This window comes from Canis aureus, chromosome 11 (assembly GCF_053574225.1).
Source record: "Canis aureus isolate CA01 chromosome 11, VMU_Caureus_v.1.0, whole genome shotgun sequence".
NCBI classification, from domain to species: domain Eukaryota; kingdom Metazoa; phylum Chordata; class Mammalia; order Carnivora; family Canidae; genus Canis; species Canis aureus.
In genome coordinates, this window is record NC_135621.1 from 15,373,243 (window position 1) to 15,396,008 (window position 22,766).

The following is a 22,766-nucleotide window of genomic DNA, read 5'->3' on the forward strand; positions in this document are numbered from 1 at the left end:
TGATTGTTCTGTGGAGTCTCTGAAGACTTCTGGTGGGTTCTCTCTTGTAAAGATCAAATGAGGGATCCCTGGGTGGCGCAGTGGTTTGGCGCCTGCCTTTGGCCCAGGGCGTGATCCCGGACACCCGGGATCGAATCCCACGTCGGGCTCCCAGTGCATGGAGCCTGCTTCTCCCTCTGCCTATGTCTCTGCCTCTCTCTGTGTGTGTGTGACTATCATAAATAAATAAAAATTAAAAAAAAAAAGATCAAATGAAGAGTGGAGACAAATTCTACATCCATTTTACTACCTATGAAAGACACAGCTGTTATCTACCTCAAAGATGTCAGAAGGAAAAAAAAAGAAAAACTCTTCACATTTATTGCAGACACCTCAAGTAATACAAAGTACAGCCTAACTATTACTGAGTAGGCTATGTGAGGGGTGGTGGGCCATGGCAATGAGGGCAGGGCGGGGCAGCATGTCCTTACCGGGCTGACCCCCTAAATAATAAATGCACTACTGAAGAACACCTGCAGAAAGCCAGGGGACTTCCTGGTGGTAAATGGAACACAGCCCTAAGAAAATAAAACTTTTTTCAGGGGCACCTGGGTGGTTGAGTGTCTGTCTTTGGCTCAGGGCCTGACCTCGGGGTCCTGGGATCAAGTCACACATCAGGCTCCCTGCATGGAACCTGCTTCTCCCTCTGTCTGTATCTCTCATGAATAAATAAATCTTAAAAAAACAAAACAAAACTTTTTTCCAGCTCAGCTCTATCACCTACATTCAGTATCACAGATTGGAAAGACAAAGATAGACCCAATTGCAAAACTGTGAGGTTGAACAACAAAAGAAAGTCAAGAATGTTCCTTGGAAGTTGGCCTTTTCTTGAACAGTTCTTATTCCAAAATGCTCTGTATAATCGCTATTAATTTGTACTGAGGGGCAATGCTACATCTGCAGGCATGATACCCAAACCTAAAAGGTTACTGAAACTGTATTTCCCCATTCTTCCCTCACACTAATGTCAACGCACAGATATGAAAGCAGACTAAGGAAATTAGGACTTATCTGAGAACACACGACAGCTTTAAGCAAGAATTAAGCTTTGTATTATAGCCACATGCTCCTACTTTTCCAACAACCTTGAAAAATAAATATCTGAACTACAATCTTCAATAAAATCTCTCTACATTTGTTGTCAGTCTTAATCACCTCTTGCTTGTCCGCTTAGTGCCTTTAGCTCTTAGATGTTGCACCTGGAGATTCCTGCCTGCTTTATGATGGAGGTTTATATGCCCCTTTAATTGAAAGCAAACCGCCTTAGATAATCCAGTGACAACAAGTTACAAGGTCCACTTTCCGTTAAAAGGCAAATAGAAATATTAGGCTGTTCTCTAAAATGGAGAAAAACACATAAAAATAACCCCGCAATCTGCCACACCACTTCCTTTACCAGAGATAAAGCCCCGAAGCCTAAAATGCCCCTTTTGTATTTCCCCCGCGGTGGGAGCAGGGGAGAGTGAACAACTGCAGTTCTCAGGGACTAAGCTTTCCTCGCTGTTTGCTGTTTGCCGCTTCTCTGCCCAAAGACTTCAAGTCGTACAGCAGGTTAAATACCGTATTTATACTACCACAGTAACTTTATCAACTTTAATCCCAAGTTTTAATATTCTATGTTAAAAGCATTTAATTAAAAAACGGGTAAAAATATGGAAGGATGATCAAAACGCATACATACTCCTTACTTGTAAGCAGTGCGTTTTTGTTTTTTTTTTTTGAGGTTAAAGTGGATTTGTAAAATGACAGGAAGAAGGGGTGACATAAGACAGTATCTTAAAGGTAATTTGTCAAAGAGCTTCTTCATTTTATTTACTTAAAATACTTTTTTTTAAGTAAACCCCACCCACAATGTGGGGCTTGAACTTACAAACAAAAGATCAAGAGTTGCATGCTCTACTGACTGCTGAGCCAGCTGGGCATCCCAAGCTTCTTTATTTTAAGATTCTATTTATTTATTCATGAGAGACACAGAGAGAGTGGCAGAGACACAGGCAGAGGGAGCAGGCCCCATGCAGGGAGCCCCAAAGTGGGACTCGATCTGGGGACCCCAGGGTCACGCCCTGAGCCGAAGGCAGATGCTCAACCGCTAAGCCCCCCAGGCATCCCAAGCTTCTTGATTTTAAATAGCAGTATGACAACTGATCAAAGAGGAAAAGAGCTGCGTAACACACGCTAGGTCTTCTGCCTGCATGACTAAGCACAATACGTGATGGGGACCCCTGGAGTTGTTAATGTATAGCCTGCATGGCTGGACCTTGGAAAATGCACCAAAGCATTTTCTTCTTTTTTTTTTTTTTTCTTCAGGGAGAGGGTATAGGGGGTGGGGGTCAGAGGGAGAGAATCTTAAGAATCTTAAGCAGGCTCTATGTCTAGTGTGAATGAAGCCTGATGCAGGGCTTGATCTCATGACCCTGAGATGATAACCTAAGCCAAAAATCAAGAGTCAGACGCTCACCTGACTGAGCCACCCAGGTGCCCCAAAAGTATTCTTTTTTTTTTTTTTTTAAAGAGAGAGAGAGACCACAAGCAGGGGGAAGTAACAGAGGGAGAGAGAAAAGCAGACTCCCTGCTGAGAGGGAGCACGAAGTGGGGCTTGATCTCAGGACTCGGAGATCTTGACCTGAGACAAAGGCAGACACTTAACCAACTGAGCCACCCGGGCACCCCCAAAGTATTCTTTTTTAAAAAAGATTTAAAAGGTACTGCTGGGGCAGCCCGGGTGGCTCAGCAGTTTAGCGCCGCCTTCAGCCCAGGGCGTGATCCTGGAGATCCGGGATGGAGTCCCACATCAGGCTCCCTGCATGGAGCCTGCTTCTCCCTCCGCCTGTGTCTCTCTCTCATGAATAAATCTTTTTTTAAAAAAATTAATTAAATAAAAGGTACTGCTGATGAATTGTTAATTCAACAAATGTCAAGTTTAAGAATACACAAAAGTTCAAAATGTAGCACTGTCTCAAAAAAAAAAAATCTATTGAGACATTTCAGTTAACAAAACCGTTATACTATGAGGGAATAGACTGAAAGAATTTTTTCTAAGGACCTAACATGGTGTTCAAAAAACAGCAGGAAAACCTTTAAGGTTAAACAGTTAAATGCATACAATGGAAGAATATGATCTTCCTCCCATATTTCTTTGATTTAAGGGAAAATCAATTAGCTTCTTTTTGATTTAATGAAAGACACTAGACAAGTAGGTTTCATTCCTTACATCACCAACAGCACTTGCTAGCCAAATATGCACCATCCAGTGCGCACACAGTGGGGCCTCAAAACATGGTTTTGTTTTGACTAAGAATTACATGAATGTACAGATGTACAAATGTGCCTACTACTTCAAGGGGGCTGCTGTTCTGCCTCCAACAGTTAGATTAAATTGTGGCTATAAAACCAGATTTGTGAAACTGTGTCTGTGTGATTAACCAATTTTCTACCAGGTGCAAATAACCGACTACAGACCGGGAAAAAAAACTGCAAGGTCTTCTTTATATTTGGTCATACTGATATTCAACATAAGCATGGCACTAAGCAAACTACAGTTGGGAGATACTTTCTAAACATCGGGTCGTCAGAATGAGGAATTTAATGGTAATGCAAACCTATGTGTTCGCTGCCTTGAAAACAAAAGAAAATCTACCTTGTGGTAAATTAAAAAAATCACTGGAAATTTTTTTATGGGAAAGCAGGTTAGGCTACAGTTACAGTGAAAAATCCGTATCTCCTACTTCAACCCTTTCCCACCACAGTGTGAAAAGTGAATAAAGACAGCAACATTTTTTAAAAAGTTAACTTATATTAAAAATATTTTGTTTATAAACAATTTTAATACTACAAAGTAGTATTTCAGTACAAAGCAGTTCAAATATTAACTGTTCTTTAAACTGTTAAACTTTATTATAAATTAAAATTTCTTTACAAAAAAATTGCACATAATATTTGACCACTCTTAGGTTCTGATGCACTGGCATTTGCAATAGTTTCTTTAATCTTCAAGTTAAACAGTCTCGGCAAGGAGTCCAGAACGTAGAAAGGGCAATAAACAACCCTGTTAGAGCATTCAAGTGCAACTAGCAGACTTGTGGCCATGGCAGTTACACTTTCCTTAAGGTGGACTGCTTAAGTTTTAAATCCTGAAATGAAGAATCTCAAAAGGTTTAAAGAAGAAGAACTAAAAGGGACTGCCTGCTTTTTACTGTAAACACAGCCCTGGAAATTAAATCCCAAACAAGAATCTCTCAGGCATCAGAGAGTGTCAAGTGAATCAGGAATAGCACAACATAAAGAAAGGGGGGGGAGGGGAGTAAAAAATAAAAACAAAAACAAAGCAAAATTAAAATAAATGTCAGTCACTTTGAGGAACTATACTTACGTACATGATGTTATGAGAATCTGGCAGGGCCCAGAAGTAGGCCAAACAGGAAGTTCATTTATCCAACCGAAGAGGGTCATGTTCATTGCTTCCGGTTTTGAGGATAGATATTGTAGGGGACTTGATATGATCAGTAATGCTTGTCTGCCTTATGCAGACCTTAGCCAGGGATCAGCCTAATCTTGAAGGATCATTCAAATAATTTTGGCAATTATTATAAGGACTTAGAACTGACTGCACCCAGTGTTCAGTGATTCTTGCTTTCTGTTTTGTAACTGTTTAAATTTAAGAGCTCATTTAGGCTGACTCCAATCTCTTGGCACTTGGAAACTAGTTTTCTCAGGTTATCAGTTTTACCTCCTTCTGATGCTTCAAACAAGAGTTGCTGTAAAAGACAGGGAAGCACAGAAGTAAGACTTAGCTAGATTTTGAGCATCACCACATCAATGGATATGGCACATGCAGAAAATTTATAGGAAAACTTCAAGATGAAATAAAAGATAAAAAGCATTACATCTTTCCACAGTGATGCACAAAGAGGTAACTTCTGTAAGGCTCTCTGATATAAACGGTGGACCTATAAGATAGATATATACACAATTCCATCAGGAAACATGATGAAAAACACCTTCATAATCCTAGTTATTTCACTGGGACCTCATCATATACAAAATGGTTACATTGGGTTTTCAAGTTTCCCAACGTTTAGAGCTCTTAGCACGTGAATGTTTAGGTTTTAATCCTTTTAAACTGAGGACACAACAAAAGGGGCCGAACAGCTTAAAAACAAAGTGACCCATCTGATAAGTCAATCATAGCTTACCTCTCTCTGTCCCTTTAGAACAATCTCAGCAGCAATGGCTCTAAGGGAAAAAAAAGGAATATAGAAAAGGGAAAAGAAAAATTTATATATTTTTGAACGAGATGAGACACTACCACTGGCAGAAAGCTGACTGTGGGAATGAATCTGAGTACAAAACTTCCTGAAAGTAACAGGCTAAACTTCCAAGGAGGGTAACCTATAGTGAAAAGAAAAATTCAACAATTTTTATCAACTTTACAAGAATTAAGCAGACCAGTGTTTTGAACATAAATAACGTTCGTTAAAAATACTCGTAATTATAGTAGAAACACCTGGCACTAATAATACCTTTAAAAGAAAGACGACACCAGACTATAATACGGGGAAACCCCACGTTTAAAAAAAGATGGTCTTAAAATGTGTGTAACAGATTTGTTTTATAGCAGTACTGTTATTTAAATGTTCTGCTTCAAAAAAAAAAAAAAAAATAGAACTCCATCTACTTTGCTTTTAGAAGCAATGGTTAATAAGAACTCCCTTACTCTCCGTAGAAAACCTCAGCAAGTGCCAAAATAAATCTAAATTAGAGCAGAGATCTGTCCAGGAAAAAAAAAAAAAAAAGATGTCATTTCAGATTTACCTGTCTGGAGCAAACCTTACAAATAAAAGCAATAGCTATAAAAACATGTACATGATTGCTGCATTACATTTTCCAGGTGGCCAGGCATGTTGGAATATTATATGTAAACATCTTGGCTTGAAGTTTCAGAATCTGAACATTGCTTTCTTCCCATTCATGTTGAAGTAGCCTGCAAAGTACATTCAGGAAAATGAACAAAAGCATTGCAAGTGTAGGGAACCCCAAATGTGCTCTATGAGCAGAATATTTGATGAGGTATAATTTTTGATCAGTTATAATCCCTAAAGGCTACTCAGCAAGTAACTATAGAATGTCTCTTACAAAAATTGCCCTGGAACAGGAATAGGCAAACTAGCAAGATGCCCAGTCAAGACCCCTACCATATTCAACAAACAAAATAGGCCTACGTAGTCCTAATAAAGCACTCACTCCACATGCTCCCTCCTCAAAATTTTTGAAAATGACTTGATATATTAATGTAATTTCCTTGTATTTTTTTAATTAAAGAGTAAATATAAATATGAATGTTTATTGGATTAAAATCTAAGTACAGTGACTAATTATTAAGTTCTCTATTCGGGGGAGGGGGGATAACTACAAGGAAATAACTACCAAAACAAGTGGAGCTTTAACCATTAAAACCAACAATTACCCTATCTGTATTCCTAGAAGCCTGTCCTAATAGAAACTAGTCAAAATATAACATTTTCTATTTTTCATGTTTTACCAAAGATAGTGCTTTATTTTTTTTAAAAAAAGATTTTATTATATATACATATGAACAGGGTGAGGGGCGGGGGGACAGAAGTAGCAGGGAGTCAGACGAGGCACTCGATCCCACCACCCTGGGATCATGAACTGAGCCAAAGGTAGACACTTAACTAGACTGAGCCACCCAGGTGCCCCAAAGGTGATGTTTTATAATAGAAATTTCTGTATTAGTTTCCGTAGACTGGGACGCTTACTAAGAACTTTTATTATGAAACACTATTTTTGTCATAGCCTTAGGCCTTTACATTTTTTTCAATCTCATACCATTTTCCCACATACATGGTTAAGTGGAATATAAATAAACATAATATTTGGTATTTTAGGTACCTTATTGATCCACAAAACAAACTTAGAAACATAAGACAACTGATGCAGTGGGAGTGACTGCACAAGAAGAAGCCAAAATATTACCATGGAGGGTACCATTCTGAATTAAAATGCACAATTCTTGGGGGTGAGAATAAGTTTACTCTGTTAGAGCAGGGAAACTACAAAGAAATGCTCAGAAATCTCCCTCTCATTCAAGGTATAAAATCCCTAGATAAATGTTTCTCAAATGTGATTTGAGGGCTCCAGCTCAGGAATCTGCATTTTATTTAGTATTTATTTTTAAAGTACTTATTTTAGTACTTATTTTTAAAGTAGGCTCTATGCCCAACTCACAACCCTGAGGATCAAGAGTCACATGCTCTACTGACTGAGCCAGCCAGGTGCCCCCAGGAATCTACATTTTAAATAAGCATCCCAGGAGACTCTGATGCATGCTATTACCTGAAAGCAACTGACCTATATGAAAACAAGTCATAGTAACCAAAATATATATAGTTGGCTGCTATCTCTGTTAACACTTTACAACCTTTTAAGTAATATTCCTTTGCTGTGTAAAACATGCTTCTTGCTACTAATGCATGTGCTGAGGACAGATGGCATGTGCTGAGGGAACACAGATGAATTTTACTTGAATTGTATGCCTCTTATAACCTGTAGTTTTCTAAAGTGACCAGATTTTTACACTGACTTTTACATGAATAGCTGTATATTGCTTAACAATTCTGAAATTAAAGTAGTATGTATCAATGAGAAAATACTAAAGAAAAGACTATTCTTATCAAGTTTTTAAGAATAATTTTATATGAAGAGCTATATACTATTAAGCTGAGACCAAAAATAATTTTATTTTTTCTTACCTCAGTGCAAGTCCAGAATTAGTTGGCATAATTGAGCAAAACCGTTCCAAGGTTTTGGAATGCTGAGTCTTTGGAACACAGCTCAAATAAAAGAAAATAACCTGTAAAGGTTGAGGGGGGAAAATGAATGCAACAAAATGTGAAATCCAATTACCTATGTGTTTTAATGAGAAAATCAAAATGGTCTTTAAGACATGAATGTATAAATTATAATAATGTATGATGCTGTGAGTTACAGTTCCTACCATTAATTATATTAGTGACTTTCCAAATATGAATTAGGAAATATGATCTAGTGATGACAGCCATGGACTGAGAACACTGACAAGAAGCCAGGAGTCCGGGTTTACATTCCTGAGTCTACCTTTACTTGCTGTATAGCTGGGCAAGTCATAGGACTAATAATACCTGCCACATCTTGCTCATGGAATGCCCGTGTGTAAATGACTTAATGTCCATAAAGTGGTTTGAGATCCTGGGATAAAGAATGGCATAGAAGTACAAAGCATAATAATTGGTTATCCCGATTAGCAACAAAACCATCCCACCAAAAAATAAAATACATATATGTTTTAGTCTACATGGAGCTTTAATAGGAGCTTTTAGACTACATTGTACTGAATGAAAGGAGTCTCTGAAAAATAAACTAAAACAAACCTCTGCTTCCTTTCCTATAAGAAAATAACCTTATAAATATATTAGTCATTCTACTATTAAAATTCTAAACAGCATGTAATTTCAGCATTTTTATGCTCTACTTATAGCTAATATTCAATTGACAAATAGTAACTAAAAACAGTAGGTACACTGTATATTATGGTATTTTTCATTCAGTAAAATTTCCAACTAATCAAGCAAACATTACAGGTATCATTTTAATTACTTCTTTTAATCTTTCTTCTTTAATATGTATTAAACCTTAACATCTCTTCAATGTTAGATTTTCTTAAATATAACAATCAATATGCACATTTTATCTTAAAGGGCTCTGTTCCTAGATTTAAGACATAAGAAGGAAACATGGTCAAGAATAACAGTAAATGCTAGGAAAGTGATCCTAAGAAAAGCTCTACTGACATCAAACAAGAGATTTGCTGTCATTTTTTTAAGCCCCCTTCTTTTATACAAATAGCTAAAGAAAAAAAAGTTTTTAAGTTCTTACCCTATTATGAAATTCATAGTTGGACCAGTAATCAGCACTGCTAAAAGGAATGGGGTATCGGGCAGGGACTGTAACCAAACATCTATTCACTAAATCAGTAAAAAATTTGAATTCTTGGACTTTGTTTCTGGATCCAGCAGCTCTATTATTGGCAAAGACAAGATAACTGCCAAAAGAAAAATATTATAATTAAGGCAGTGTTTCTCTCACTGAGAAAACTGATCACCCCTTTCCCCACCATATCCCCTTATTCCAAATCCCATTCTTATTAAGATGAACTAAACTTACTCCATCCAAATCTTCTGCACTATATCAGATCTCATGGCCACCCCTAATGCTGCCTCATATGCCTCCACTGTCTCTTTAATACTTGATTGAAGAGGATGACAAAGGCTGTTTAAAAAATGAAGGAAAACATTGTATGTCTACAACTCAATTAGATTAGGTAAAGGAATGAAAAAGTATTATTTTAAACATTACAGATATTATTACAATGGAATCCTTCTTTTGATGTTTCTTCTTTAATAATGTATAAACCTTAGCATCCCTTCAATTTTGCTTCAATGACTTTAACACCAAATTAATTTTAATACAGTGTAATTCAGTAATAACAAAGGCAAGTCTAATATGCAATATTTCTCTCTAATGTCTCACCAGTAAATCAGCCATAAATAAGGAACTTGGTAGTTAAACATCTCATCATCAAAATTCCCTTTACATAAACGGGCTGGAATGTCAAGTGGTCCTGGGATATTTAAAAGATACCTGAAAAAAATAAGAAACCAACAAACCTCTGTTTGAAATTATGCCTATGCACACATGGATTACTAATACTCACGAAACCAAACCAAATCAAAACAAAACAAAAACACTTCTGCTTCAACTTAACTCTCTTTGAAGTATTTTTGTAGTCTTGAAACTTTATTTTCACATGTATACCATACTGGTTTGGTCACATCTCTAGAATTTACATAGTCTATTTTATACCCACATGAGTAACTCCTCTTTAAAATGAATTTATTCTAGCCCCCAAATTAATCATCTAATTAAATCTAATGAAAAACAGGACAAATGGGATTACCATGTCTCTAAAATCCTCCCACAAAATCTATACTTGTAAAGAAAAAAAATTCTTTTTTAAGAATTACAAAACTTGACATCTGAAAACAGTCTCTTTCTCATATACATACATACAAATGTACTATTGCAGGTTTCATTTTAGATAGGATATCATAGTGTATTCTGTAACAAATGGTCCATAAGGCACTGGTCAAAAGAGGTCTGAGGTCTGTGAGCAAATAAGACTGGGAAATACTGAAATTTACAGCCCTCTCTTAAAAAGCCACATTAGGATATTTAATAGGATATTAAAGGCTGTACTGAAGTCAATCAGTGAAGAATCTATTTGACTCACTAATTGAGGTTTCTCCCCCAATATATCTGAATCTGTGTGTACAACATTTACTAACATCTGCAGGGACAGTGTGTTTAAAGGAAACACACTGATCTCTTGGATCTAAAAATTATTTCAAGGAATTAGGTTTTAATGGATTAGAGAAGCTGTATGGTAGCAGAGGGCAGGAGGAACCATAAGCAAGAGAAGAAATGGGACATCTAGAAGTCAGGTTATCACCTTGCAGACTTGGCTATAACTAGCTATAGTACCATGAGATAATCACTTAACTTCTAAAGATGTTAGATTTGTCAACTGAAAGCTGATGTAAGAAGAGATCACTTCAAATGTAATCTGTGTGAGACTCCATCCCTAGGTTAACTTCAGTAAAATGAAATCCCCAAGTTAACTTTTGTGGCTATGTACTAATCTTCAAATGGACTTGAAATGCATGAAAATTACCTTACCTAGTTCTTTCTTAAAAAAAAAAAAAAATTTTTTTTTATTTGAGAGAGAGTGGGAGGGGGGTGAGGGGGAGACAGCAGAGGGAAAAGGAGAGCAGCAGACTCCCCGCTGAGCACGGAGACCAATGCAGAGCCTGATCTCATAACCCTGAGAACATGAAGTGAGCTGAAATGAAGAGCCAGATGCTCAGCCACCTGAGCCCCCACACGTGCCCTCTGTCTTTATAGTAAATGTTACATAGAAAGGGAAATGACAAGATCCAACTCTAGGTAAATATTATAATATATAGGATATTCTAAGCATTTTGCTTTACAGTTTCTACTCGTAAAGTGGAAAAAAAATATTGAACCTAGCAAGAGCACTGACTTATCCCATTGATGATCTGGCTACATTTATAAATTTAAATTCTCTCACCTACTGCCATTTTCCTAATAATTGACTTTAAAAAGATTTCTTAAATTAACAGAAAATGTATACTCTGTGTAAATAAGGTCTTCAGTTTAAATAAACTAAACACAAGATACTCTTTTCTTGTAACTCTTGGTGTACTGTGAATTATGACTATTCCCATGGAAAATTTAAAAAAGCAAGGGGACTTAGTAAACACTGGGAAGATTATTTAGAGGCAGCCCATTTCAAAATGTTTATCGACAGTCTGCTTCATTAAAGCTGACATCAAGAAGATCTGAAGATCTTTGGTTAGCTACCACTAGAAACTGGCAACTAAACCAAGTACCTCCATGCCCAAGGGAAGACCAGAGCCAGCAAATCTGTAAAAAGTTCAGTTTAGGGTCTGTCCTACGCACAAATTTGAGACATTAAAAAACTCTAACTTAAACATAGACAAAGCGGGGATCCCCGGGTGGCTCAGCGGTTTAGCGCCTGCCTTTGGCCCAGGGTGCGATCCTGAAGTCCCGGGATTGAGTCCCGTATCGGGCTCCCTGCATGGAGCCTGCTTCTCCCTCCTCCTGTGTCTCTGCCTCTCTCTCTCTCTCTTTCTCTATGTCTATCATGAATAAATAAATAAATCTTTAAAAAAAAAAAAAAAAGCATGGGAAAGCTGAACAATCTCTAAGTTCCTTATAGAATAGTTTAATTCTTCTCCATTAATTTGTATTTTAAATAATTCTTTTATAACTGTAAGGTATTATTCTAGATGTAACAGCAGAAAGAATTTCAGAAACTACTAAAATCACTATGTCAATAAACTGGTTACCATAAAGCAGACATACAGACTCAAGTCTAGGAAAGAATAGTGACCCCAACTTTTGCCAAATCTCAAATAAGACTGGAATGTTCACAAAATATTCTAGGGTAGACAGACCACCAAATTAACAAAACATGGGTTACTTTTTAAAAATATGGTTTTTTAAAAATATGTTTTTATATAATACTGCTACAGCTACACTGTAGGGTAGGCAGAGAGCACCTAAGAAAAATATATGTAAGCATTAGACTTGCATATGTAAAACCAAAATCTTATCTGTGCTATTGTCTACAACAAAAAAATTTTAGGAGATTTTCACCTTACAGACCTTCCTTCCTTTCTTAAAATGTTTTTACTTTTTTAAGAATATTTAATTAATTTATTTGAGAGAGAAAGGGAGTGAGCGAGAGAGCGAACACAAGTTGGGGAGGAGTAGAGGGAGAAGCAGTAGGGAACCCGAAGCGGGGCTCAATCCTGGAACTCTGGGATCCGGACCGGAGCTGAAAGCAGATGCTTAACTGAATGAGCCACCCAGGTATCTTAGGCCTTCCTTCTCTCAGTTCTTCATAACAAAAAATAAAAGTATTTTCCTTTCATGCTGTTTTACTTGGGATCAGGAGATTATACCTACTTTTGTAAATTAGGTTTTATTAGAATACAGCCGTGCTCATTCATTTACATGTTGTCTATGACTACTTTTTCCCTAAAACAGCACAGGTGACGAGTAGTGATAGACCACATGACTTGCAAGCCTAAAACATTTACTATATGGCCCTTAAGTGAAAGTTTGCTGATCCCTAGAGAGAGATGAGGAGGAAGGAGGGAAGACAGGCCGGCCCCGCCCCTCCACCTCGCCAGGCCAAAATAATTCCTTATGATTTCCTGCAGCCTCTTGCAGTAAATACAGAGCTCTACATAAGTTACTGAGAAAGTGATGCTTGAGAAAAGACTTTAAAAACTTTTCACTCTGTACTTCAGAGGTTAGAGCAGTTCTCTTTAGACTTAAAGTAAAAGGTTTATTATTTATATCCATTTGAGATCACCAATCAAATAAATTAAAATTCATTTTTTCAAAACGTATGAGAATTATCTGAGGCAATCTCAGATAGTATTAAGTACTATAGTTGCTATAGTATTAAGTGCTAAGTTAACAATAACAATGAATTAAAAGCAAAATGAGTCACTATTAATACAAACCTTCCTTTGTTAGTCTTTCATCCAAAGAATGCAAAGTATATTACATCTTTTGTTTTTATTCAATTCTACTGCCCTCATAACAGTTATGTAAAAGTATTCAAGGATTTTTTTCAATTAGTCTAAAATGTAATTAACCCACAAAAAAAAAAAATCTGTCAACTTTCCACTAAATTATCTTTTTCTTCTATAAAATCAAGGGTTCAACAAACTTACCGAAACAGATCCAAGTTATTATACTTCTCAAACCCAGGTTTAAAGAAGGATGCGATAAATTTCCCCAAAAATGGAAGAAGATTATCTCCTTGATTCTATTTTTAAAAGAGGAAGGAAGGATACACATTAGACTTAGAATGTTTAATTACATCTGTCAAGGAAGGAAAAAAAGCCCTTAACCGCCCCCACCGATTACATTAAGTTTTTTGAGTAGGTGGGGGTAGAGATAACTTCTATATTCTGATCTCCAATTAAATGCAACCAACCATTAAACAGCTTAACACCCAATATACCACGACTACCAACTGTCCAAAAAACTTCTATTGCATGTTTAGCACCGGTACTAAGTGTGTTGGGGGCTCTAAATCTGATTAAGACATGGTCCTTGCCCTCAAAGAGTCCTTAGTATAGTATATAAAGCAGCAAGAAACAAAACTACAAAGCAATATAATAAGTGCAATGATAGAACTATGCAGAGTATTTCTAGCAAAGAGAAAGAATACCTAACACAGTTTGCAAAGGGAAAAAGACCAGGAAAAGCTTCCTGGAGAGGCTGATCCCTAAAACATCTTAAAGAATAAGAAAATGTAAAAAAAAAGTAAAAAAGAAAATGTGAAACACAAAAACACCTTTAAGAATTATGAGGCTTTTTTTCTTACTTGTAACATGAAGAATTTGCACATATGATAAAAAACCTCTGCGTTCTGAGGATTTTTTTCAAATGCAGTAAGCCATACTCCCCTGGCTTTGTCATGCTGATCTGTTTGCAAATATAAAGCAACAAGGGCTTCCAACAATTGGCAGTTCATGGGACATGTTTCCAATAAACGTTTACAAAGCTCCACTGCAGCCTCATACCTTAATAAGAAAAAAACATGTCTAAACATATGAAAAAAATCAATTTTTAACACAAGGATAACTGCTGGTTGTCAATCAAGTTTTACCTCTCCAGAAGCTGGTGCAGAGCAATCATGTTTGTGTAAAGTGGAACACAGACCTCTACTCTCTCCTCAACCGTAAGGTTCTCATCTGTGCAAGCTTTCACGGCATCTATCCAAAAATATCACAGTAACAGAAATCAAACATAAAATGAATGGATTGTTATTTAAATTCTGAGAGGGATACCATCGAAACACAGCAGCTTACTCTTTTGTTGGACCATCGTCTTATCCTTTACTGAAATCCTGGCTTATTACTACCTAAAGGAGGTATTTTCAGATATCTCCAAACTCCATAAACTCAATCTCTTACCTTCATATTCCTGGTAATAAAACAATTCGTTAGATACGAGCTCTCGCACATCTCAATGTTTTCACTATAAAAACTATGTCTGCATTTATCTAAATTCCTTAAAACTGATCTAAAAAAAAAAATCAAAGAACAAATTATCTTTTTTTTAAAATTATCTTTTCATCTTTCTTGACCCAATTCAACAGGCCCTGCTGCTCTCTGTTCTACAACCATTTAAATGTCTCCTCCTACACCAGATCCTTTCTTTACTCCTTCAAAACAGGTCTTTTCCCCTTGTAGTCCCCACTCTGTGTCTCAGAGAGTGGGTCACTGTTTCACTTTGCACAGCCGTCACCCATTTCCTCCTTGCTCAGTGGTAGCAAGAGATCCCGGATTTACAGTTTATAAGTGAATGTCATTCCGAAAATGCACTTCTGAACTTCATTTATAAAAATCATCTAAATAAACATAAAAGCCGATCTCTCCATTTGTTTTATTTGATTAGCATTTGATAATGTTCTTCTTCTTTTCAATTTCTTCTTTATTTACATGTCTTCTTGGTCTCATTCATGGACTATTCTTTCACTCCTTACTGCTATACTCTTTTTTTTTTTTTAAGATTTTATTTATTTATTCATGAGACGGGGGGGGGAGGGGCAGAGACACAGGCAGAGGGAGAAGCAGGCTCCATGCAGGGAGCCCTATGTGGGACTCAATCCCAGGTCTCCAGGATCACACCCCAGGCTGAAGGCAGCGCTTAACTGCTGAGCCACCCAGGCTGCCCCTGCTATACTTTTTTTTTTTTTTTAATTTTTATTTATTTATGATAGTCACAGAGAGAGAGAGGGAGAGAGAGAGGCAGAGACATAGGCAGAGGGAGAAGCAGGCTCCATGCACCGGGAGCCCGATGTGGGATTCAATCCCGGGTCTCCAGGATCACACCCTGGGCCAAAGGCAGGCACCAAACCACCGCGCCACCCAGGGATCCCCCCTGCTATACTCTTAAATGTCCCATTTCCTCAGAGAAAATATCTCACTCCTTCAACTATGAAATAATTTACAGCAAAAGCACATTACAAACTGTAAAGCACTACAATAGCTCCTATGTTAATAACTTTCAAATCTATTTTTCTATCCATAATCATTCATTTAAGGTCCACTTCCTTATTTCCGTCTGCCAACAAGCATCTCCACTTGGACCACCAATTAATTACTCTTTTTTCAAAAAAGATTTTATTTATTTATTCGTGAGAGGCACAGAGAGACGCAGAGACACAGGCAGAGGGAGAAGCAGGCTCCATGCAGGGAGCCCAATATGGGGCTCAATCCCAGGACCCTAGGATCATGCCCTGGGCTGAAGGCAGGTGCTTAACCGCTGAGCCCCCCAAGTGTCCCACCAATTACCTACCATTCACAAATACTATTCCTACTACCAAAATCAGTCTTCCCAAATTTACCTGTTTTTAATCAATACATTTTCAATCATCTTGGACTATTTCTTCTCTTCTTCCCTGACATTTAATCTGTCCCCCACATCTCTATGTGAGTTCAAATGTTGCTAATTAATATTCCCTCTTTCCCAGGTTACTTTTTTTGTGCTTCACTTTTGGCCATCAGCTTCTCGTTATTTTTGTACCTTTGGGATCATTCCTCTGCAGCACATGCTTCCTTTCTTCAAGAACCACTGTCATCAACTCTACCACACTTACAAAGTACTTGAAAATGTGATATTATTCCACTTACCGAGCTTAATTCCTACTATTCTACAACATAAACCCTCGCTTTGATAAGGATCCTCCCTTCAAATCCATTGTTGCACCAACTGCTAGGTTGCTTTTTGTTTACTTAGCTCCCTTAACAGGAATATCCTCCTTTTCCTTCCTTTCTTCGCTGGTTTATTCAATAAATATTTAGTAAGTACTTAGTAAGCTGCCAGACATTATATGTCCTTGGGAAATACAGAGATAAGACAAGGGTCACATCTTTGAGGAAGCCAACTATGTCACATCAGAGTCAAGCTTCAAAGTCCAGCTCCAAGTCCTAATTCTTCTATGAAGACTTCTTTCATCATGCCAACCTACAATAATCTCTTTGCTTTGGGTTTATGACCTGTACAGTATAATTCTATAAATCACAGACCTTTGTCTCTTCTGTAAGCACAGAATTTAGACTACATACCAATACACAGTTACATGGCCTCATACATTTAATAATTATATCAAATGCATAGATTTTATCTTCTGATTATGCTATATACTTCCTACCAGGAGGAAATAGGCTTTTATATCTTACTGTTTTCCATAGTTACCTGAAAAAAATACTCTCTTCTTTCACCTTGATGGACTACTTTAAAAAAATTACCTGGTTCTCTAATTCAGTCAACTCAAATAAACCTATATAATCTCTATTATCTACATATTTAGCTGATCTCTTTTGCTATAATCAGAAAAATTATGTAATGTAGTTCCTGGCTTTCATATACGCCAAAGGTCTATCTTACGCGATTCAATTCCTAACCATCTTTTTTTTTCAATGCATAATCTTCTAAGCATTAATATAACAAAGTGTGAAACTATACACATTTGTGAAACATATACATACAAATTTGTTCCTATTAATTATGAAGACTTATAAAGGGATAAGCTGACGTTCTATATAACTTATAAACATTTATCTTACCTTCAAAAACTGCTAGTAACATGTCAGGATTAGTCTTTACATCTTGAACTGCTTGCCATGGCATTACAAATGATTCTGTGTTAACAATTCTTGAAGGATTGGCATTAGACGGATCATAAAATTTTGAAGGGAGGACGTTGAACTCAATAAGATGTATGTAGGCCAGCCATGCCAAACATCGATCGCCTGTTTTAAGGTATTCAGCTACTATTCCACCATTAGCTGATTTCAAAGCATTCTAGGTAAAATGAAAAAAATTATCTGTGTTTTTTAAAATAATAACTCCTATTCCTATTAAGATTCAAATGTAAAGGCAAAGAAGTATACAAGTGTCATATTTCTTTGGAGTAGTTCTTAAATACCTAAGTCAAAATATTGATAGTCACCAATTTTTTTTAATGAAAATAAAGCAAGATGTTAATACCAGATTTTTACTGTGCTAAGGTTTATAATTTATGAAAAAAGATTCAATTTATTTGTACATTTTAAGTGTCTTGACATTCAAGGTCTAGTAAGATAAAAAGAAAACTAAACAACAAAGAAACCCCACCATACCCATAGAGGAGATTTTCACTATGGACTAATTTCTTTCCTCCTTATTGTCTGAATATTGAAGTTTTATTCTGATAGGTACACAGCATACATTATTTTCATTTAAACCTCATTAGCACTCTTAAAAAGGCATTATCCCCATTAAGCAAATGAGGCAACAGTCATAACTTTACACAACTTACTAGTAAGTGGCAAAACCAGGATTCAAATCTAAAGTCTGTGTTCTTATGAAATAATGCTAACCTATAATGTTTTAGACCTTTAAAAAATTCTCTATAAAGTATAACTAAAAGCTGTAATAAATGTTTACCTGTAAAACTGCAAGTGCACTCTGGCATCTTCCAGTAAATATGTGCAGCTGAACTCTAAACAAGAGAGCCTCTAGGAGCTGAAAGGACAGAACATCTGATGCTTCCTGCTTGGCTGCTCCCATGAGGAACTCCACCATCCTTTCACATACATAATCCTTTTCTTCAAATGTGCTTTCTAGGTGCAGAAACTACCCAGAGAGGTTTCATATAATTACATTTTGTAAAACAAAACAAAACTGTAAAGCTACAGATTTTCTACATTTCATAAGATGTTATATTAAATCTTCAATTTCTGCAAAATGGATTAATTATAAATATATATAAACCCATCTTCCTGGGGCATCTGTCTGGCTCAGTCAGTAGACCTTGCAACTCCTCATCTTAGGATCCTGAGTTCAAACCCCACGTTGGGCACAGAGCTCACTTAAAATAAAACAAGAAAAAAACAGAACAGCCCCCCCCAACTTCCAGTATTATAATCTAGATTTCCCTTTCTACAAGTTGCAAAGTGGAATCAAATGAAAACTAAAACAATACAGATGTACTCTTAGAATCACCACTGAATTAACTTCATCTCTCCTTTCCTTGAATCAACAAGTAAATGGCAGTAAGACCATGATAGATTACAAAAGTTCAAGCATTTGACAAAATACAGCATCCATTCCTGATCAAAACTCTTCAGAGCGTAGGGATAGAGGGAACATTCCTCGACATCTTAAAAGCCATCCACGAAAAGCCCACAGCAAATATCATTCTCAATGGGGAAGCACTGGGAGCCTTTCCCCTAAGATCAGGAACAAGACAGGGATGTCCACTCTCACCACTCCTATTCAACATAGTACTGGAAGTCCTAGCCTCAGCAATCAGACAACAAAAAGACATTAAAGGCATTCAAATTGGCAAAGAAGAAGTCAAACTCTCCCTCTTCGCCGATGACATGATACTCTACATAGAAAACCCAAAAGCCTCCACCCCAAGATTGCTAGAACTCATACAGCAATTTGGCAGCATGGCAGGATACAAAATCAATGCCCAGAAATCAATGGCATTTCTATACACTGAGACTGAAGAAAGAGAAATTAAGGAGTCAATCCCATTTACAATTGCACCCAAGAGCATAAGATACCTAGGAATAAACCTAACCAAAGAGGTAAAGGACCTATACCCTAAAAACTATAGAACACTTCTGAAAGAAATTGAGGAAGACACAAAGAGATGGGAAAATACTCCATGCTCATGGATTGGCAGAATTAATATTGTGAAAATGTCAATGTTACCCAGGGCAATTTACACGTTTAATGCAATCCCTATCAAAATACCATGGACTTTCTTCAGAGAGTTAGAACAAATTATTTTAAGATTTGTGTGGAATCAGAAAAGACCCCGAATAGCCAGGGAAATTTTAAAAAAGAAAACCATATCTGGGGGCATCACAATGCCAGATTTCAGGTTGTACTACAAAGCTGTGGTCATCAAGACAGTGTGGTACTGGCACAAAAACAGACACATAGATCAATGAACAGAATAGAGAACCCAGAAGTAGACCCTGAACTTTATGGTCAACTAATATTCGATAAAGGAGGAAAGACTATCTGAGGGGGGCACTTGACGGGATGAGCACTGGGTGTTATTCTGTATGTTGGCAAATTGAACACCAATAAAAAATAAATTTATTATTAAAAGAAAAAGTTTACAAAAGTTCAGGTCTTTGGTTACGTACAATGTGCTAAAGGTTTATGACTGTATACAAATTTTGAGAACAGGCATTCATTATCATACATATGTGGCGAAATAATTAAAAAGAAATTAAGAGGCCCTTTAAAGACCAAATAACTCTAAGGAAAAATATCACACCCTATAAAAATCTTATGATGATCAGTAGCATTAACTTTGGCACAAGACTCCAGGTCAAAAATCAAGCATCTTTCACTTCAGTACCTGAGTTAGGAGTAAGAGTGGCCAAGTTCATTCAGTAAGGAATACCATGTCATCCAGATGGATCTGTTCTGAATTTCAGTTAGCAAGTAAGTGACAGATCTGACAGTAACAGATTGCAAAATCTTATGACTGCTGAATCCAGCTGGCAAAAGTTCAGATATTAATGAATATTTTACAAGTGGATTCATTATAATTTTAAGCATGGGTAGGAAACATCTCATTGACTCAGAAAATAAAGAAACCATTTTCTCACTAAATCTTTGTATCTTGGCAAAGTTCAATATTACCATGAATTATAGATTAAGATTATTTTCGTAAGTAATGAGGATAATACAAATATCAAAATGTTTCTTGGCATTCATGAAAATGTTACATAAATAGAAGAAATTTTTTAAAATTGTTTTTCAGGTGCTTTGCAAAAAAAAAAAAAAAATTTTTTTTTCACATAACTTTTGCCTAAAGTAAAACTGCCTATGAATAGCTAAGTGTAAATGTTTTAAAATGTGTGTATTTTGGGCAGCCCAGGTGGCTCAGCGGTTTAGCGCCACCTTCAGCCCAGGGCGTGATCCTGGAGACCCAGGATGGAGTCCCACATCAGGCTCCCTACATGAAGCCTGTTTCTCCCTCTGCCTGTCTATTTTTCTCATGAATAAATAAATAAAATATTAAGAAAAAAAAGTGTATATTTTTTCCTTACTGATTTAGTAAACAACAAGAAAATTTACTTCTTCACTAAATATTTTCCTCTTGTTTATTCTAAATTTAAACCTGACCCAGGAGTGGTTCTGAGGTTATGGGACAATAAAAAGTTATAATATCTACATGCAGATAAAGCATATTACTTTATTAAGCTACATATCAATTTTTAAGATGATCCAAAGAATTATAAACACACAGATACACACACACAGACACACACAGAGAACTATTATCTTTTTCTACTCACAGTCCAAAAACTCTGATAATCAGGAGCATATTCAACAGCTGTTTCACACATTTCCTGCACTTCTTCCTTGGTTCCTCTTTTGGAGAACAATCTGAGGTAATGGCACCAAATTTCTGGATTGTCTTTATTGTTTTCCAAAGCTCGAGCCAGAACATTTAAAGCAGAATCCAAGGACTCTGAACATAGCCTACGTGTTTAAAAGAAACAAGAAGTTGTTTTTTTTTTTTAAATGCTTCAAAATACTCTTAAATCAGGCTCATCTAATGAGTCCATTTTAAAGTTCCAGGAACCTACCGAGAAGTTAGAATCACCTAAGAGAGTTACATTAGGATTTTAAATCACACCAGTCCAAAAAAGGTCCTAATTTCCCACAGACCTAACGATTCCTTTTTAAGTTGATATTCAGGGAGTATTTACCAGATAAAAATACAATGTTATAAAACCCCTATATTATCAACTTGAAATGTACTTTATGTCCATATTCAGCAATACCTTTTATGAGTTACAGTCTTCTGGGAATGGGAAAACAATTCCCCCTCAAGGCCAGCTACTGTCAGCACAAAATATCAAAGCTTTCAATGTAACAGTTCTTTTCAAAGGTCAAAGGCTTGCTATCTCTTGAAGAAGATAACTGTCTCTCATGATTCTATTCATAAAATAATGTACAGTTCTTTTGGCCTTCACTCAGTAAATGAGTCAGAAAAGAAAACACTGTAACTTATCCCATTAACATGGAGATGACACACAAGGCAAGTTAAATAAGCACCGTATTCAGGTATGTGTGATATATTAGCACTCTAATGCTGCCTTACTGAAAAAGCTTTTATGTCAAGTTAGACGGACATTCAGAATAGCTTTTTTAAAAAATTAAATTATAATGATTTAAAATTATAATAATAAAAGACCATTCCTGCTAATACTATCAAAAAGTAGGAATTAGAAAATACAATAGGTTAGTGAGAGAAATCACTTATTTACCTTATACAAAGACACATAACACCACCCATAGAAAAAATGTCAATTCATCAGAATTTAGGTGTTCCTATAGAAGCTTTAAATCTCTACATAAAAATTAACATAAAATTTAACTTGTTCTATTGTACCAACATAATTTTAAGACTATCACTACTGGGGATGCCTGGGTGGCAAAGTTGGTTGCACAGCTGACTCGGCTTTAGCTGAGGTCATGATCTTGGGGTTGTGAAAACAAGTCCTGCATGGCGCTCTGTGCTCAGTGCAGAGTCTGCTTGGGACTCTTTCTTTCTCTGCTCCTCTCCCAGGTGTACTAGTACATGCACAATTTCCCCCTCTACCTTTAAGAACAAATAAATCTTAAAAAAAAAAAAAAAAAAAAATGGTTCCTATCACCACATGCCTTAAAAACAATCAATCCTTATACCACTCAGAATTTACTGTATTAACTAATCCTACTCTGAAAAAAGAGCCTACCAACTAGAGTTAAAAACTGGGGCTAATTTATTACCTACACTGAGCCATGAAAAGAACTCAAGATCTTATCTTAAAGTTTTTCTAATGGCTTTTATTTTTTTTCTCTCATAGCTTTTAAACAATAGAGTGCTTTTGGCTTTGTCAAAAACAAGACTTCATTGATACCATGATGGAAATATGATTACCATAGATGAAATAAACTTCAAACACAAAAAT

At 36.4% G+C, this 22,766-nt stretch overlaps 1 protein-coding gene across 1 annotated transcript in view; it reads right to left on the reverse strand.

Moving 5' to 3' along the window:
* Nucleotides 1–3,904: 3,904 nt before the first annotated feature.
* Nucleotides 3,905–22,766, reverse strand: part of ZFC3H1 (zinc finger C3H1-type containing) — a 56,676-nt gene continuing 37,814 nt past the window's right edge. The window contains exons 22-35 of the mRNA XM_077913844.1: nt 21,102–21,288; nt 18,217–18,405; nt 17,355–17,592; nt 14,390–14,495; nt 14,105–14,303; nt 13,446–13,540; nt 9,625–9,735; nt 9,259–9,363; nt 8,971–9,136; nt 7,809–7,909; nt 5,918–6,019; nt 5,232–5,271; nt 4,923–4,985; nt 3,905–4,793 (exon numbers count right to left, since the gene is read on the reverse strand). Of these exons, the coding sequence (XP_077769970.1) occupies nt 4,656–4,793; nt 4,923–4,985; nt 5,232–5,271; nt 5,918–6,019; nt 7,809–7,909; nt 8,971–9,136; nt 9,259–9,363; nt 9,625–9,735; nt 13,446–13,540; nt 14,105–14,303; nt 14,390–14,495; nt 17,355–17,592; nt 18,217–18,405; nt 21,102–21,288 (1,840 nt within the window). The 3' untranslated portion in view covers nt 3,905–4,655. The remainder of the gene's footprint in view (nt 4,794–4,922; nt 4,986–5,231; nt 5,272–5,917; nt 6,020–7,808; nt 7,910–8,970; nt 9,137–9,258; nt 9,364–9,624; nt 9,736–13,445; nt 13,541–14,104; nt 14,304–14,389; nt 14,496–17,354; nt 17,593–18,216; nt 18,406–21,101; nt 21,289–22,766) is intronic.